This window comes from Daucus carota, chromosome 1 (genome assembly GCF_001625215.2).
Source record: "Daucus carota subsp. sativus chromosome 1, DH1 v3.0, whole genome shotgun sequence".
In the NCBI taxonomy this organism is placed as follows: Eukaryota; Viridiplantae; Streptophyta; class Magnoliopsida; order Apiales; family Apiaceae; genus Daucus; species Daucus carota.
Genome location: NC_030381.2, coordinates 25625464 through 25644391, shown reverse-complemented (window position 1 = coordinate 25644391; position 18928 = coordinate 25625464). Strand labels below are relative to the sequence as shown.

General features: G+C 35.1%; 2 protein-coding genes across 2 annotated transcripts; one reads left to right on the top strand and one right to left on the bottom strand.

Annotated features, from left to right (window-relative positions):
• Window positions 1–4451: 4451 nt before the first annotated feature.
• On the bottom strand, window positions 4452–7409 carry LOC108192715 (uncharacterized). The gene is made up of 2 exons (XM_017372929.2): window positions 7219–7409; window positions 4452–6121 (listed from the first exon to the last, which is right to left on the bottom strand). Exon 2 carries the CDS (start codon window positions 5876–5878, stop codon window positions 4703–4705), a length of 1176 nt encoding a protein of 391 aa, XP_017228418.1. The 5' UTR covers window positions 5879–6121; window positions 7219–7409; the 3' UTR covers window positions 4452–4702.
• An 8709-nt stretch (window positions 7410–16118) lies between these two features.
• Window positions 16119–17755, top strand: LOC108203769 (uncharacterized). The gene is made up of 2 exons (XM_017372928.2): window positions 16119–17056; window positions 17238–17755. The coding sequence occupies exons 1-2, from the start codon at window positions 16339–16341 to the stop codon at window positions 17753–17755; spliced, it is 1236 nt and encodes a 411-aa protein (XP_017228417.2). The 5' UTR covers window positions 16119–16338.
• The last annotated feature ends 1173 nt before the right edge of the window (window positions 17756–18928 follow it).

Sequence of the window (18928 nt, the reverse complement as noted above, 5' to 3'; positions counted from 1 at the left end):
TGCATTGGCATGTTTGTCATTCACCATCCAAACAGCGCTTTTTTCTTTAAAATCAGTGAACCCTATTGCAAACCAGTGAACCCAACTTTAAGATATAATAGTTGCATTTCCAGTTCAATAATGATGAAATATAATAGGATAACTAAGATAGGTTTTTTTTCTTAAATTAGTAGAAGTAGAATTGCATAAAGCTCTAATCAATTTACATACATGTCACTTGTTTAAATTCAGGCTGTGATACTTTTGATAAGTCACAACTTTAATATGATAGTGAGGGATAGTAGTAGATAAATTTTCTATCTTTTTCGTAGTTTTTTATGCTTCATATATGCCTGCACCCTAGCAGTTTAATGAATATTTAAGTTTTAACCTTAAACATTAAAAAATATGACTTCACTAAAGCCTACGGATTTAATTAGAGCCTAGAAACTCAAGACTGGCAGAGTAATATTTTAAGTAAGAAGAAGAAAAATAGATACCTGGAGGAAAGGGGACAGCATATCTCTATTATAAGAAAGTTCATCTAAAATTATCTCCGTAACAGGAGTTCTGCACCAAATTATATAGCTTTCATATGACTCAAACTGTATTGATAGAGTGTGGGTCAGATAAGTCAATAGAGTGTCAAATACTAAAACGTACCTGGGGCCATCTCTCGTGTTGTAAGTCCTTGCATATCTGCTATCTCGTTTAAAGCATCAAGCTCCATGATCTAAAAAAGTGAAAAATGGAATACTTAATAATTAAACATCAAGTAGAAAGACAAGTTAATAGATGTACCATCAATAATAGCTTCTGTATAGCAGTGCACAAGCATTTTTCTCGGGAAGAGCAATGGTGGCGGCCGATCTACAACTTTCTAATTTGCTCTGGATGGCCCTTGAGCGGAACGTAAACATGGGTTAAATGAATGATCGAGTTGGACCGCTCTCGTGCAATTCTTTTCAACTCGAATCCAATCACTACAAAATTCTCCATAAAAACAATTAAAGGCATATGTGATGATTGATGAACAGCCGTAAACATATCAAAATGAACATGGTAATTTTGAAATTTAACCTTAATTAAGGGTGTATAAGTAATTTCACAGCCATTTTTTAGGCTCAATTTGCCCCTGGTTCTCCTTTAATATATAGAAACAGATTTAATCAGAGCCAAAATCGGGGATCTTCAAACACAGCTTGCAGAATTACGTAACTTACATTGTCAATTTTCATTTTTATGTAATGACTTGGTTAACAAATGTCACACCGCAATAAGACCTTTTTGTTTTAGAGGTTCAATGGGAGCTCCAGATTTAATCATCCCATTGCTTTTTTTCAACATAGACATAACAGACAGGCTTAAGAAGTTATATGACAAATTTACACTTCCAATTAAATGAATACGCAGAGCAGAAAATCAAACTAAGCACTTCCCGAAAATATAAACGAAAAGACAGCCACACAACTAATTGCAGCATGTAAAATTTATTACTTTGTCTAACTGTCTTACAAGCAAACTGAGACAAGTCATTCTACTTGCCACAACTTCATGCGATATATCCACGGAAGCCGCCGTATATAGCCATGTATGTTTCTCCAACGATTGTTCTGCTTTTTAATACGTCTGATTAGTTATGATACGAAGCAATCTGTGCAGCTCTACACGATGGACAAGTTTACGGAGGAAGATGCATTACTCTTAAGTGACCATAATGTATCATCTAATTAAGACATTAATAGACAAATATCATCTACAGACTTCAAAAGCTTCGCTTATTATCTTCTGAGTTCTCGCACAATCAAATCATTTATTCTGTTTCTATATATAGTATAGCTTATAGGTTGATGGGATTCAACATTTTCATGTCCACACACCGGAAAATTATAGTTTGGTAGTGTCAATTTTGGTTATTTCCTGCAGCGCATTCTGTTAGAGAATCTATGTTAATATTACCTTGTGGTTTAATGGTTTTTATGCAGCCTTTTATTTCAGTTCAATTCGTTAAACATTTATACATTTATACAATATAATTAAATCTAGACATACAAAGTTTGGTCGTTGGTTTTTGGTTTGTAGTCTGGTACAGTAGAGTATAACAATTAGATCACTTATATTATAGCAACTTATAAATCACATGTTCTATACTAATCTTTATCTGTTGCCACTATGTTTAGCACATATCGTATAGTTATCTGTACATCCATTTTTCTACCTAATGCTATATATTTTCAGTCTCAATTTTCTTCAGCCAAATCACAACCAAATGATTTATGTTCCTGGTTAGGCGTCCATATTCAGGTTATATGATGATTGCTGGCAGGCCTATTCCAAATGAAGGGAGATATACTCCCTGTAAGTAAAAATTTAATAGTTGCATCGAAGAAAGAATCTCACATTCCCTTGATCGATGTGCTCGTATTTCAATTGACCATTTGGTTGCATGGAACGTGAACCTCATTCCCTCTAGGTAATTAAATCGTCCCCTCTAAACCCCTTGGGATTCCATATAATTCTCAATCCCATTCCCATTTCTATCAGCCATCCACTTAGCCAATTAAGGTGCCCTAACCAACCCTTTTTATTAAAAAAAAAAAAAAAAAAAACCTAATTTCGATTATATACACAAACCCAGTTGCTTTGCATGTAAAATGACAAAAGGAAGCCAAAACTTGAACAAGTTAAAAGTTTATAATAGGTGGCAAGAGCTAAGTGTGTGGAATATGAGTTGAGCCATGAATTAGGAAAAGGCATAAACTCAGAAACCTTCAGAATCGGCGGGGATAGAATAAAAGGTTTCGTGAGCTTTATGATCGAAGAAAGACGGGGCGTAACTGGGTGGGTAGGAGAACCCGGAGGAAGGGGGGACGACCCGCTGAATGCACACCAGAAATCACGAACATGAACAAAGACGAAATTTTTAATTGTGTTGCAGCAGTCCACAGAGATTGAAGCACTGAATCTCTTTTCCCTAAAACCCGATCTAGGAGAGGCAACACAGTATGCTACTGCCTTTAGTCGCTGAATGACAGAATCTTCTATGGAAACGTATTTCCAACTGGCCGGTGATAGCGATTCAGTATCCCAAACGACTGTATGTCTGTATTAGCTTTGCACTGGGGGTGTACACGGTTCGGGTTGGGCGGGTTGACGGAATTTATCGACCCAAACCAATTAAATCGGGTTTTCAAAATTTCAACCCAACCCAGACCGTATAAATTTGTAACCCAAACCAATTTGTATTACTTCGGTTTGGTTCGATTTGGATTGGTTTGGTTGAGTTAATAAATATTATAAACTGATGCTCAACTCTTTACTCCCCTGTGCGTACCAATATAATCATATCAGACTACTCGGTAAAACTGAAATATGTAACTTAAATATTTTATAATAAATTTTCTGGGGTAGGTTAAGAAACTTTACCTTCCGAAACATTGCAGAAGATGTATCATTTGGTGAACAATAATCATATATTTGTAACACTAATCACTAATTTAGACAACATGATATATTTAAAATATATTCGGGGTGCTGGGCTATGCATATATATATATATATATATATATATATATATATATATATATATATATATATATATATATATATAATATTTGAAATATTTTATTTTTTATTCGGGTTGGTTTGGTTCGGCCTAAAAATATTCAAACCCGTAACCAACCCAATTAAATCGGGTTTATATTTTTTTAAACCAAATACATATCGGGTTAAAAAAATTCAGGTTGGTTCGGTCGAAAAATGATCGGTTCGGGTTGGTTTGGTCGGTTTTACGAAACCGTGTACACCCCTACTTTGCACCATCTGAATTTTCTACAGCAAAGGGTATTATAGAAATTTTGTATAAATTGAGGGTATATGTGTAATTTCACTGGTATTTTTTGCCCTTGGTCCTAGATTACAGATGGAAGTCTTTTTGCATGAACCAGAATATTTTATATGAAAACGAGAAGCGTAGAAGATTAAGTTAAAAAGATAAGATTTTATATTAAATCCAGAATCATAGAGGTTTAATTTTTAAAAAAATAACTATCTTATCGAACTCCTTGATAATATAAATGAATGTAGTTCAACAAATAAAACTAGCAGAAATAAATCACGAATTAAAAAATTCATAATAACAAAATATTTTTCATTTTAAGATGTCTCACTCATTTTTAATCTTTCTTAAAAATTAGAATTATTTCAATAATATTTCTAAGTCTCACCATTTTATACCTACTTTTATATCTTTTATTTACATTTTCTACGTTTTTTCACTTTTCTTACACTCGGCAGCAACAACAATATTAACAATATTAAGATTTGTTGGAAGATTAATGTACAACATAACCTTAGAAAGCTCCCCTACACTGCAGAAAACGATAACTCAACCAGGACGAGAATTACAGATCGCAAGGGAAATCTAATCCACCCAACATGACTGAGGCATAGTAAGCAAAAAACAATGAATATCACCTCTTGAAAGTAATGCCTTGATTCAAATCTATTGTAAATTGTTATCAAAATATGTCGGGAGAAAATATTTTACAGTTCCACCCAAGGAAAAAGATAGGTGGGCAGCAGACAAACCAGTACATCTCAAATGAAAACAATATAAATGCACAACACAAAAATGCAATCCTTAATAGAACTAATCCTTTACAATCACAAAATGGACTTTACTGGGACCCCGGCTACTTGATCATTTTTAGTGTTCTTACAATTAGGCAGGATGGAGCATGGGCCATCCCATAAGTTGAGGTGATCCAGGTGGGCTTGAATGTTGGCTAGCAGAGAAGAGGCTCAATTCCACAAATGTTCCTGAGGTTTGATGGTCTTGATCCATTGTGCGGAAAGAGATGGAACCACGCTTAGCTGAAGTACCAGAGTTTCTCCCTAAGCTAATTTCTTCTAGAGGGCTTTGGTTAGTAATCAGTGAAACAGTGTCCTGTTGATCATCACTACTTCCAGCCTCCATGTCTTGCACATTCCTCAAAGCTAATGAATCAGCAATTGGAAAGTAAACCAGTATGCAAACTCCAAAACCAGAACAACATAGGAGGGAAAGAAAAGCTAAAAACGAAAGGGTTTCGAACCAAACATGTTCAGGCTTCGACAGTACTGATAAACCTAGCAAGATGACCCTCAAAGGAACAAAACTAGTGACGGATATTATCAAAGTGTAGACTCTCTTATGCAACCCTTTATTGATGACCAAATACAGGATCCGGCTCCCAAGCCAGAACAAGTATGCAGTTAGGACTGTAGCAAATATACCAAGAAATATGGTACTCAATAAAGGATAAGTACATAGAGCTACATCAGCGGCATTCTTACTCATAGATGCTGCAACTGTGTTTGTGAAGTAACGGGGCAACTGGTGCGAATAACTCCCACCCTTGTTTAACCTTGGTCCGATTATAATTACCATCAGCTGCAGTACAAACATGGGAAAGCAATACAGAAGTATATAGCCCGCAGTTTTGCAATTCCATTTCTGGCTCAAAGTCTCGGACTCTGTCCCCTGTAATGATCCGCGAAGAAGGAACACCAGTGTTAGCAAAAAGCAAGGTTCTGCAAACCCTAAGTTTGAAACAATGTAGCCTTTGCAAACAGTCCTCTGCCATTCCAAATTAACATTCAGTAGTCTACCCTCACTCCTCAAAAGGTTCAACCGTATAATCTCACCAACACACCACCAGATTGCAAACAAGATAAATGTGATTCGGATAATCCAAGGCCCATTAAAATATCCAAGACGAACAAACCCCTGCCTACGAACGCGCGTTCGAAAATAAACACAGTACACGATGCAAAAGAATGCAAAGACTACAAAAATTGAAACCAAACAAACTGTCACCACACCAAGTGCATCAGCATCAAACCTCTTCTGGGGCATTACCCAAAACAAATTCTAGGCCGCATTGATACAATGAGAATCCTTGGGAGTTACGTAGCCAAGTATTCCCAACAAAAACTAAGAGAAACAGAACAGCTTATACCCCTTCTATTCAATTTTGTCTCGCAACCTCATCAAAACATCTGGTTCTCCCTTTTAAGTTATATAATTCAACTCAATACAGAATACACAAATACCCCAAATCTTCAAATATCGGAATAGAACCACCACCTAGATGACAACCTAAATACATACAACACTTAAATTAGTAATGACTAACGAGGTAAAACAACGGGCAAAAATCCAGTTCAACTATAATGCCATTACTAGAAAAAGTCAAAGCGCAACGGTAACGAGTTCATTACGTTTTCTTTAAGTATGTGAAGACCTTATGTGACCTAAAAATGCGCATTATATTAAAATCGAGAGTGAATTAAGGCTCCCTTCAATTTATGGCCACCCAAAATATTCATTTCACGGATATGGCCACCCTGGTTGGACATTCATTTTTGTGACTACCCTAATTCGCAAACACGGCGAACACAGCTGCAACCAAAATTTGAGATTAAACTAGCTATGTCCGACCCTAACACGGTGTTTGACCCTTTTTAGAACAAACACATAATATATGTTCCGTCACATGCAACAACCCAAGCAAAAAAAAAAAAACAGAGATGTGTTGGTCGTCCTTAACACAGACGAGCACAATTGAAATGGCAGTGTGTGTTTGAGTTTGGCTATTTCAAGTATGTTTATTCGTATCAGGGACGAAGAACACACCTCTGCTTTTTTGGTTTTTTTGCTTGATTGTTGCATGTGATAGAACATATATTGTGTGTTTGTCCTAATAAGGATCGAACATGGCTAATTTAACCTCAAATTTTGGTTGCAGCTGTATTCTATTCGCCGTGTTTGCAAATTAGGACAGGCAAAGAAATGAATGTCCAGCGGTGAAATAAATATTTTGGGTGGCCAGAAATTGGAGGGAGCCGTGAATTACTAATCGACATAACAAATCCCTCAACTACTCTGCACTACGCAAACTTCAACAGCCTGAAAACTACACCGAAAGTGTATACCAGTTAATAATACTAATCAATATGCCCTATTGTACAAAGCAATCCAATTGAATCTATTCAAATTAATATCCCTGGCATTTTTCAACAAAAATCAACAAATTACACTACTAGCAGATTCTACAATTCCACACATGTATGACTAACTCAACAAATTCAAAGCACAATAACAAAGAATAAAGAGGAATGAACAACTAAAGCAGCAAAAGATGTTAAAATTACAAAAATAGGCGCATTATAAAACGTAGAGAAAGAAAAACACACCGGTTGGAGAGATAGCAAGACGCGGGATCCGGATCTGTGCTCCTGGTAAGATGAGAATGCGAGAGAGAATGCAAGGTGGGAGAGAAATGAGAAAGCAAAACGCGAGAGAGAGAAAGAGAGAGAGAGAGATGAGAGGAGAGGAGAGAGAGATGGGAGAGAGATGACTTTGGGGACAGGCTGTCTCCAGCAACTAAACACTATTAGAGTTTGATAGAATAATAATTTTATTAATTAAAATACCTATTGACAGGTCATATTTTGCTATTGGCAGATGGAAGAGTGGTACACTGTGGAGAAAGTGAAGGACATTTGGGTGGGGATAGTGATAATTGGAGTGGCGATATAGGAAATAGTGAGGGAATAATATAACGAGGAGAGGGAACGGGGAATTGAATAGTTCTTAGTTGAGTGATGACAGGCTGTACACAGCTATTCCCCTTCAGGTTTTTGTGCTGAGGTGGCACTACCGCATTCATGATGAAAAGCCACTGCACTACTGTAGCTGTAATATTTTAATCTCGTAGTTGAATGAATTATTTTTTTATAAATAAAATATTAATTAAAATTAATATGCATCACTTAAATGTTTTATAAATTTATTTTAATATAATTATAATATAATCGAGCACCTATGTATATTAAAAAGAGAAATAAGGGGAAATAAAAGTTATAATCGTGAATTGTTTTTATGCTTGGTTCTGATTTAGAAGAAAAATGAAATTTTTGTTTGTTTATTATAAAATTATAATATTTTAAAAAAAGATAAATATGTTTTTTTATTTATAATAATATAATTTATTTACATATATTAGTATAATATATTATGTAATAAATTATTAAGTTTTTATTAGAATAACATATAAATTGAAATTATTTTCATTTATAGAAATAAACGTAAACTTATTTTTACCTTTTAAAATAATTTATATGTTATTTTAATTTTACAGTTGAAGATAGAAATTACAGTTAAAAATGAAAAGGACAAAGAAGGGGAATGTCTTTTAGATCATTTTGGGACTAGAGGTGAATTAGAAATCATGGCCAAAGTACTATCTACTTATATTTTACATAAAACTTTGTCTTGCAGGGTCTCATGAAAATAGCTTCATGTATTAGAAATCATGAGCCAAGGTACAATCTACTTATATTTCACACAAAACTTTGTCTTGCAGTAAGCCGGGGTCTCACGTAAACAGCCTCCTTACTCTAAATGGGTAGGGACATGTCTGCGTACATTTGACTAGTAAGTCATCGATTTAATTATATCGTTCACATATAGTAAAACTATACATGAAAATATATATTAAATCTATTTTTTGATTAAAATTATATGAATATTTTTATATATAATATACACGAAAAGTACACGAAACGTTTCGGATCGGATACGGGTTTCAAATTAGGTACACGAAATTAATAACGGGTGGATACATGTTTCACCTTCGAGCACACAAAACAAGAAAATACACGAAACGAAAATACACAAAACAACGATTGCCACCTCTAGTTAGAGCCAATAAAATGACCCAACCCAATTAATTCGATTTTTAAAAATTCAACTCGTTTACCAAAAATATATGCCTGACTCAACCTTACCCTTTCTATATTGGGTTGGGTCCGTTCAGGTCGGTTTAATCTGTTTAAAAATTTATATTATCATGTTAAAAAATTATTAAGAATTAGACATGTGGAAAACAATTTTATGAAGTTGTTCATGAAAAATATTTAAAATCACAATTGAGTAGTAAATATCTAAACCATAGTTGTAAATAGGGGTGTCAACAAATCAAACTGTTCGTGAGATACTCGAGCTCGACTCGTAAAATATTCGAGTTTGTTTCGATAATAAGCGAGCCGAGCTCGAACTCGAGCTCTTTGGATGTTTTAACGAGCCGAGCTCGAGTTTCAAATTACTCGGCTCGTAAGGTTCGCAAGTCTTATCGAGCCTCTACTACTTTTTAATTTTTTTATTATAAAAATATTTTTACAAATATATTTATTATTTTATCTATAATTTATAAATTTAATCGAATCGAACTCGAGCCAAACCGATCATATTTTGAGTTTTTGGTAATATTTGGTGACTCGATTCGAGCTTTCTAACCAAATTCGAGCCTACGAACCAAACTCGAGCCTATTGAATTGTTTTCGAACCGAGTTTCGAACGTGAAATTAAAAGCTCGATCGAATTCGAGCTCGAGCTCGAGCCCCAAACTTTTCAATCAAGTTTGAGCCGAACGTGGCAGTGTTCGATTCGGCTCGGCTCGATTACACCCCTAGTTGTAAATCATTGAAGGAAGTAAAGCACATCCTTAATCAAAACAACTAGCATGGGTGAGCAAAACTAAACCGAACCCGCAAAACCGCCAGTTGCAACATATTTTTTAGGTCTCTCATGCTTGGTTTTCAAACTGAAGTTTCTGTATTTCGATTAATGTTTCCTATGAATCGCTGGAAGTTGTTTTGCTTGCCTAGCTATGGTCAGCACATTAAAGGATCATTTGACAAATCTGAACTAAAAATATCTGATTGATTATGTTATCTGAATGATTAAAATAAATAAGCTATCTGAATTCAAAATCGATAATATCATTTGGCAAATAATTTTTGAAATATCTGAATGAAATTTATTTAAAATTTTACTTTTTTAAATAAATAAATGTGTCTCACATAAAATATTTCTATAATCTAACAATATTGTATTCAAAGAGAACATTGAATTAAATTAATTTTAAATCAAAAAATATTAACCTAAATTAATATATATTTTTTATCAGAACTAAAATATTTAACTAAATTAACATATGATACCATAATACTTGCTAATAATATGAAACTTTGGAATTGCATTCGAATCTCTATATTTTACAAAAAGTTTTTGTCCAGTGGGTTAGTTTTAAATACGATAATGTTCTTTTATAATTAGGCATAATTGTTTCACTGTTTTTTTGCACTTAAAATTTGTTGTTGAATGGATGAGTTGCAATTTTGTAGCTGAATAGTTGAGCAGCATCTAATTCATACTGCCTGCTTCAAAATCTTCGCCAAACAGACTGAATGTCTGATGCGGTCAGCAGAGTGCTTATTCAGCACCAATAAGACCCAAACAAATGACCCCTAATACTGATTGATTCTGTTGTCGCTAAGCGCACACTAATTTCAGTTTATATCATGGTCTTTAGTTATTTTTTCTTATTTTGCGAAGATTTTTAAGCTAATATATTTGCAAGTTTAGATATATGTGCATTGAGGTTTATAAATTTAAATTATAACTTTAAAAATTTCGGTTTTTTAAACCGAGACCAAACCGAAATAATTCGGTTAGTTCTCGGTTTAGAATAATATTTTGGTTCGGTACGGTTTCGGAACAAGTACAATTCAGTTTAGATTTTTTGGTTTCCTAAACTAAACCGGTCAAATGCTCAACCCTATAGGACGTGGATGCTTGTACATAATTTTAATACAAATGTTTATATATATATAATAAAAGTAGAAAAAAAGTATAACTAAAACATAGCTCGGTCGTATATAATATACCTAACTTATTCGATACATTAAGTTTCAAATAATGACAAAGAAAAAGAGATAGATCAACAAATTATTTAAAACTAAAAGAAGTGGATTGAGACATAAACACAGACAAATGTAATTGAGATTAAAACTTAGAGAATGTAAAATCTTGAAATATATAGGCAATTTGGAGTGGAGACTAGAAAAAGTACAAGTAGGATAAGAGTTGTGAAAATGATCTAAATATAAACAAAATATTAATTATGTAGAAACTTACAAATTTACAAACTTTATGCGTTCAACACACATATAATTTGAGTTCAACATTTTTTAAACATATTTTGTTGAACATCGACTGAAATTGTGTTGGAGAAGTACATAAACTAATTTTTCAATGTAAGAACTAAGTTAAACGTATTATATAACTAATATTTATATTTCTAGACCCTACCCAAACCCCAGAGGTATAGTTTAAGCATCTTTATATATATAATCAACACAATGATAATTAGTGTTCAACACCCGATGTTGAACCCCAGTTACAAATGTATTGAATGCACGATTTAATTATGCGTTATTTTTAAAAATTGTGATGTTTTTTGAAGAATTTTCAACATGGATACCTTCTATAACCAAGTATTAACACGATGGGAAAATAAAAAAAAGTTTGTAAGTTTGTAACTTAAAAAAGTGTTTATTTGATCCTATCCCTGTATATATAATAGGCCAACATGCCACATTTTATTCACCTTGTTTATTACTAATATGCCCTTCTCTCATCTTCATGTTTACCACTGTGCCCTTTTGATATCGTTGTTTGTGGCGTGCCTCTTTGCTTTCCACTTTCCGGCTCCGTCATCCTTTTCCACCCAATTCAGCTTTGTCACTCCAAAGCTAGGGCGCATCCTTCCTTGCGGCTTAGTTAGGGCTCCACACGACGCACGGATCCCCCGCCGAGGAGGCGTGGTCGCCCCCGCGTCATCGTTACCGAGGCCGTGGCTGAGGCGCGCCGGCAGGCTGCGCGGTTGCGTGACGCTCAGCGTCGCAACAGAGGTATGTCATCCTGATTTGCTCGGTGTGTGCGTGCTATTCCCTCTGTTTGCGTTGTTCTCTTGTTGAAATGTTTATTCTCCCTGTTACTGTCCCGCTCTTGCGGCAACAGAGCTGCTAAAGAATTGTATGCTGATCGTTTCGGAGCACATAAAGGACTAGGTTAATAGAATGAGGCAGCTTATAACGGTGACAATATGCGCTAAATATATGCCACATTGCTGACAAGTCAGGCATTGAAAGTGCATGTTTATGTGAGATATAGGCTTTGTGTTAATCTTGTATGTGTATGTTTATTTTTATATTGGCCTTTTTTTTTGGTGGCATAGATATGCAATTACATACACTAGGTTCATCCTTATGGGGCGCATTTTGCCCTTTGTATCCAATCCCCACCATTCACTGTTGACACTGAAATTAAAACACAGTAAAATTGTAACTGAAATCACCATGTTCTCCTTGAATTATTTTCTGCACATGGGAGAAGTGGTGGTGGTGAAGCTAATGAATATATAAATATATGGCATTGGAGGCATTGTGCATGTTGAAGTTGTGGATGGTGGACTAATATGCTCGAGTCGTACCCATGTAGAAGAATTGGGTGATAAGAATGATGACTGTTGCATAGTTGATGTAGCTGTCTACGTAGGCTACTAAGTTCAAAACTCATACTTGACCTTGTCACTGGCACTAACTGAAACCATAATATATTCATTCTTCTAAGTTCATTGTCTCTTATTTTGTTGTAATTCCATATTCTTCTTGTTGGAGTTACTAATATACATTACAAATTGAATATTGTCTTACAATGTTGCTTCTTGTCTTTTCCGTCACCCATAGAAGAAAAATAATCGAAAGTCTTTTTCACATTTATGGCCCTTTAGTCATTGTGGTTCTCGAAGACGGATACATGTACAGGCACATGGGGTCATGTGCCCTCATAAAAAAAACAAAAATAAAGCAGTAATTTTTGGTATTTGCCAAGTGCCCAAAAAAAAAAATTAGGATTTACACTACTATTAGTTCCAACCTTCAGTTTCAATGGCTTCCCAAACTATTCCTCAATCTGTAAATCCCCATTTCGTACCCCCCTAAGCCTAAAATTGTTCCTTCTGAAGCGGTAGTGGTATTAGAAGCTACTATGTCTGATGTTGAAGCTGATCGGGGATTAAGAATAAAATTATGTATAAATACTTGTCAAGAAATGGTTATTGCCACAAAAAAACACTATGATAATATTTGTTGATGTTAGAAATTGATACCTAAAATTCATGACAATATAGGACGAGATGTATTTAAATTTAATCAATGTTCTGTGGCTGTTGGTGTCTGAGGTAAATTTTGGGGGAGGGTATTATGGCTGATCTGGCTCATGAATTATATCATTGACACAATATGGCTTATGGGTTGCAGAACTTCCTTACAAAATGTCTGGTCATAATAGAATCAATATTGTTATTATACCCTGCTGTTCATGTTTCCTCCTAAGCTTTGTAAAATGTTCTCTAAAAGTTTATATTTGGAGTGTTTAAATTCGTGCCATTTATATCGTATCCTATCTGAAGTTTATCCAACAAATTTCTGATGCTACTGGATCGTTCTCTATGATATTATTCCATAGACTAAGTAATCATTAAGTTTATGTAACGAAAAACAGCTTCCAAGTTTGTAAGCCCATACCTAGCTGTTGAAGTTCCTCGGGAATTCCGCTATATTGTTTCTTCTTAAAAGGCATCTAAGGCAGCCTTTATTATTTTTAAATTTTTTGCTTGCAGTAGCTTGAGACCTATGAACTTATAGATCCTGATGTTGCGCTTAAAACTTGTTTGCGGAAGGCAAAATCTTGTCTGGCTTCTTCATCTGAGTTTGAGTATAGAGTGTACTCAAAACTTGGTAGATAGTTGTGCATGGTTAGTATTAAATTAAATTCCAAGCTTAGCCTAATGCATTGAAAAGATGCATCTTTCATGTAGTTTCTAGCTATATTTATCAGTTTAAATCATATTAGTCCTGTGATGTAAAACTCTAGCCCCCAAAAACATGACCAGGAGTTTGTGTTCCTTTAGTGCAGCAGGTTCAGGCAATAGGCACAGTTGTAAGCGTAAACAACCAAATTGCTTAATTTAGTAACACTTATGTACATATATGAGGTAAGCTTGCCTTATCAAACTTTGTACCTCTGTTTAGTATTCACAAAATTACACTTTCTTATCCCATATACACGACATTTACAACTTTGGGGGAATTAAAAAACATTTAGTTGGAAGGCCTTAGGTAAAAAATTAGCATGAGGGTCTAAGCAGTTGGATAGGATGCATCCATCGCGATACCACATAGTCCAGTTTTAGCACAAATGTCGCTCTGCATCATTATGTATTCGTTGTCTCCCCAGCTTCTTCCCCATGAGTTCTTAACCAACCAGTACTTGGTGCAATCACTGCTTTTCCCGTAACCAACTGCACTGACGCCATGATCAAGGCCTGTTCCACATTCTCCGCAAAAAAACCCACTGGAGTAGAACTGAAACCTAGATCCGATTGCATCTATGGAAACTGATATTTGCTGATTAGCAAACAGCGCTCTAGGAACCTTCATATATCACACACTAATCCTTAATGCAAATTAAAAAATTTTAAAAGTCCTTATATATAATTTTGAATCGAGTTGCCTGCGGATTACAGTTTTGGTTTTCTGGGAGGCTGTGTTAGCAAATATGTGAATTCTGTGTTGTAAAACTTGTACAGATTAGATGAAGATGAATACATAAGCTTAAATGAATAAAAATTTCCATGCAGTTTTATAGGCCTGTGAAGTGTTATGTACTGTTTTCGTGTATGTGTAATTGAGCGGAGTTGGAGTCTTGTTGTTTCAAACATTGCTTCCTTAATGGTCTGTTTTGAATAGCTCAAGTGCTTTGTAGCTAGATGTGGGCATGTGTAGATTAACATGCTTAGAATCTTAGTGAGGGCAGGAAAGACAAGAATGGAGGGAAATAATGTTATCCGAGAGTCGGGACTGTACTTTGGTTTTTATGGGAGGGAGTCTGGATACTTGTATCCATATCGAATATAGACAAGCTGTAATTATATAGAGCAACAGGGGTTAAATCTGTGAGTATATATATATATATATATATATATATATATTTTAAAAAAAAAACATTCCTTTCAAGTATTGTGGGTAAGCAAAGTCAGTTAGGTACCTCATCTTGTATATTGTAAACCACTATTTGATTTCTTCAATGACTCAGATTTAATGGACTACTGTACTTTGCTTTCTGTGGCTTCATTAAATCAAAACTGGGAACTAAGGGGAAGTGGTGTTCTTCCTAAATTAATCATGTTTCTTTGTTTTTGAATCTGGACTCTAATTAGATTTGTGCCTAACCGGTCACTATTTGTTTATTTCCCAGCTGCAGCCATTGAGACCCCACTCCGGCGTAAACGTATTGATAGCAAGAAAACAGCGTTTGGTGTGTCTTCAATTCTATGAGTGGTACTAATATATCCTATAGTTAGAACTTTGGACGTGTCGGTTGACATGTGGCTTACATGATTTATACTTGCAGCAAATGGTAATACAAAACTAGACATTGGGAATCCTGACCAGTGCTGTGGGTTCTGCGCGACTCATCTATGGCTTGCTGAATTTACTGGCAGGCACATGGGTTCAGGCCCAAAGGGTTACTCTATTTGTTGTGGTAAGGGCAAGGTGTTGTTGCCGTTAATGCAGCAAGCACCACCAGAGTTGGCTGTCTTGCTCACAGGAGGTAGCACACGAGAGAAACATTTTCAACAAAACAGCTGAATGTCCAACACGGTGTTTGCTCTTTGCAACTTCGGAGGAAAAGTGGACAATGCTATAAATAGGGGTTCAGGCCCTTATGTATTCTGTGTCTGTGATCTCACATATCATAGTATGGGGTCATTAGTTCCGCCAGATGGGTGCGCACCTAAATTTGTTCAACTGTACATGTATGACGGCTAGGAGGCAATTGATCATCGCATGAGCTTTCCAAGAACTGGCACCTCACTTGATGCTGGGATTGTTGGCATCCTGCAACAAATGCTTACTCGTGTCAATGCACTTGTGCGCATTTTTAGGCAGTTGTGGGAACAATTTCCTATGTCCAGTCATATACCGGTCCGCCTAAGACTACTTGAAAAAAGGAGGTGTACCGATGGACGCTTTGTTAACATTCCAGGCGGGAATGATTATAAATTTGCAGCTCTACCCGCGAAAAACAAAACATAGGAACTTCAACTATTGAGATAATTTTAGTTGGGGGGCCCTTCATACTCAAATCCGAACAGGGAAAGGGCACTTTTTCAGCGCGGAAATGGATCGATTTATTTGTTCCTTTATCCAAGAAAAAGTCTTTCTAGTTTGCATGGTCCAACCATTGAGCCCAAAAATGTCTACAATAAATTTGGTAGGTCGCTAACCTAGTTCCCTATCCGCAATTCTGCTATTTACTGGAATAATTTTACTGGAATAAATAATATTAAATTTAATATATAGAATAAATCTTTGGGATGGGTAGAAATTGAAAGAGTAAGTATGCTTCTTGCGTTGGATAACAATTTAGTGGAGAACAGGGACATAGTTGTTGAATACAAGCAAGGAGGCCTAAAGGATATAACTGAGCTTCACCCTTGTTTTATGTCACTGCAATACCCATTATTGTTCCCGCGCGGGGAAGATGGTTACCGCCTTGGCATTAGACACCGTAATGTTCAAGATTCAGAGCCAAGCCAAAGAAACACTGTAAGTAGTCGAGAATACCAATCATTCAGAGTACAGCATCATGATTGTGAGGGTCATGCATTGCTGATGGGAGGTAGATTATTTCTGCAATATGTGGTTGATTCATGGTGTTATATTGAGCGTGGTAGATTACAGTGGGTGCAGCTGCATCAGTCCACAATTCGGTCAGACCTATACAACAACATTGTGGATAGTGTTAGCCGTGGTGACATTTCAGCATCTGATGTGGGTAAGCGCATAGTGCTCCCGTCAAGCTTTATGGGAGGCTTTAGATACATGCAGCAGAATTTTCAGGACTCAATAGCTCTTTGCAAGGAATATGGGCACCCGGATCTATTCATAACATTCACTTGCAACCCAAAATGGCCAGAAATAAGGCGTGCTGTTGCTGCTCAGGATTGCAAGGATGCATTTGTGCGCCCAGACTTGATCGCCAGAGTTTTCAAAATAAAGCTTGATGCTCTTATGGCCGATCTCACAAAAAATGATGTCCTCGGCCATGTACTTGCAGGTGCTCCATTTCGCCGTTAAGTTGTTGTTTTCTTTCCATGCCTTCTGTTATGATATCTTTCTGCCTACGTGTTTTGGTATTTTGTCATCATTACGCAAGGAATTGCTCCATAAATACATGCATTATTATAGTTGTCTATTGTGTTGATCAACATTCTAAATATATATACTATTTTCTGCAGCGATCTACACAATTGAGTTCCAGAAACGCGGCCTCCCCCACGCTCATATTGTTCTTTGGCTGGCAGAGCCTGACAAGCTCCTGTCTCCAGAGGCCATAGATGCTGTTATTAGTGTAGAAATTCCTGATAAGAACGCTGACCCCTCTGCTTTTGAAATTGTATCACAACTCATGATGTATGGGCCATGTGGGGAGGCCAATCCCAAATGTTCGTGTATGATGAATGGAAAATGTATGAAGCATTATCCAAGAATGTTTTGTAACAACACTACAATGGATCAGAATGGATATGCTCTCTATCGAAGGCGGAACACAGGGAGGACAGTGGAGGCCAGCAACGGGATACATTTGGACAACAGGTGCCTTCTGCACCATTTATTTATATTTCATGCAGTTAAAACCAACCAGGCTTTTTCATTTTTAAAGAATCACCTTCTTATTTTGTTCGTTTCCAAAAATCATGCAAATTCTACACTGGTATCTAGTGAGGCCTTAATGGTATTTCCCCATGCAGCATAATGTATAGGAAAAGGCTTCACATACTTATGATTTGTTACACCTTAGTCATCTTTCATGAGGTCAATTTGTTATATATAAATTATCTCTTGTCAGGTTAAACAAAATCCATAGCAACAGATGGCTCACATTATTTAACTTTCTGGTTATAACAACCTATATATTCAGTGTTAAATTCCTTATGTGATTTGCATAGCTCCTACCACCATCTAATTAGACACTCATTAGAAAAATTTGTATCAAAAATATTACTATATCGTTAGTCGAAATTTTGAAAATATTATATATTGAGTTTCACACATTTTTTATGAATAGTATTACATCCAAATGAAAGATTCCGAGTCCTACTATTTTTGCTAATATTTTTAGATTTTTAAAATTTTATCAACTATTTATTTTTAATTTTTTAATTGTTTTATTTGATTTAAATAAAAATAAATAGGAGATAAATTTTTAAAAATCTAAAAATATTATCTAAAATACTAGAACTCGGAATCTTTCATTTAGATGTAATACCATTCATAAAAAATGTGTGAAACTCAAGATATAATACTTTCAAAATTTCGACTAACGAAAGAGTGATATTTTTGATACAAATTTTTCTAATGAGTGGCTCATTTGAGTTAATTTAGGAATCAGTCACTCAATTGATACATTTGGACGAAACGAGTCACCAACTTGATATTTATCCCTTAAAAAATGTCATTACATTTGATTGTAATCATATAATATAAAATAACTTATTTCTTCAAGGGCTACATTTTGTCCCATATTTTTAAAATTAAATGTGATAAAATTAAATTTAATATATTATTCTATAAATTAAATACTAAATCCGTATTAAGAAAACCTTGTTCATCATTTTCATTAATTTGAATTGCAAGTATTAACCATTTTAGCAAAACCAAAAAGAGAATAAGAAACAATAAAATCTGACAAATGAATTATTAAATTTTACCAACCCGCCAAGACAGTTGTTATTCTTAAATATTTTATATTAGCTATCTCAACAATTTTGTTTTCCTTATAATTTTAAAATAGCAAATGAAGGATTTACATTTATTTTTATATTTAAATTAAAATCATAAAAATTAATTTTAGGATATTATATATATTGAATCAAAATTTATCTGTTGTTAGGTTAAACGAAATCCATAGCAACAGGTCAGCTAAGGT

Bases quoted from the DNA above. Each gene is read 5' to 3' on its own strand.
- LOC108203769 (XM_017372928.2), top strand. From the start codon at position 16,339: ATGCTTCTTGCGTTGGATAACAATTTAGTGGAGAACAGGGACATAGTT. The intron at 17,057-17,237 runs GTGCTCCATTTC...TATTTTCTGCAG, and splicing joins CCTCGGCCATGTACTTGCAG to CGATCTACACAATTGAGTTC.
- LOC108192715 (XM_017372929.2), bottom strand. From the start codon at position 5,878: ATGCCCCAGAAGAGGTTTGATGCTGATGCACTTGGTGTGGTGACAGTT.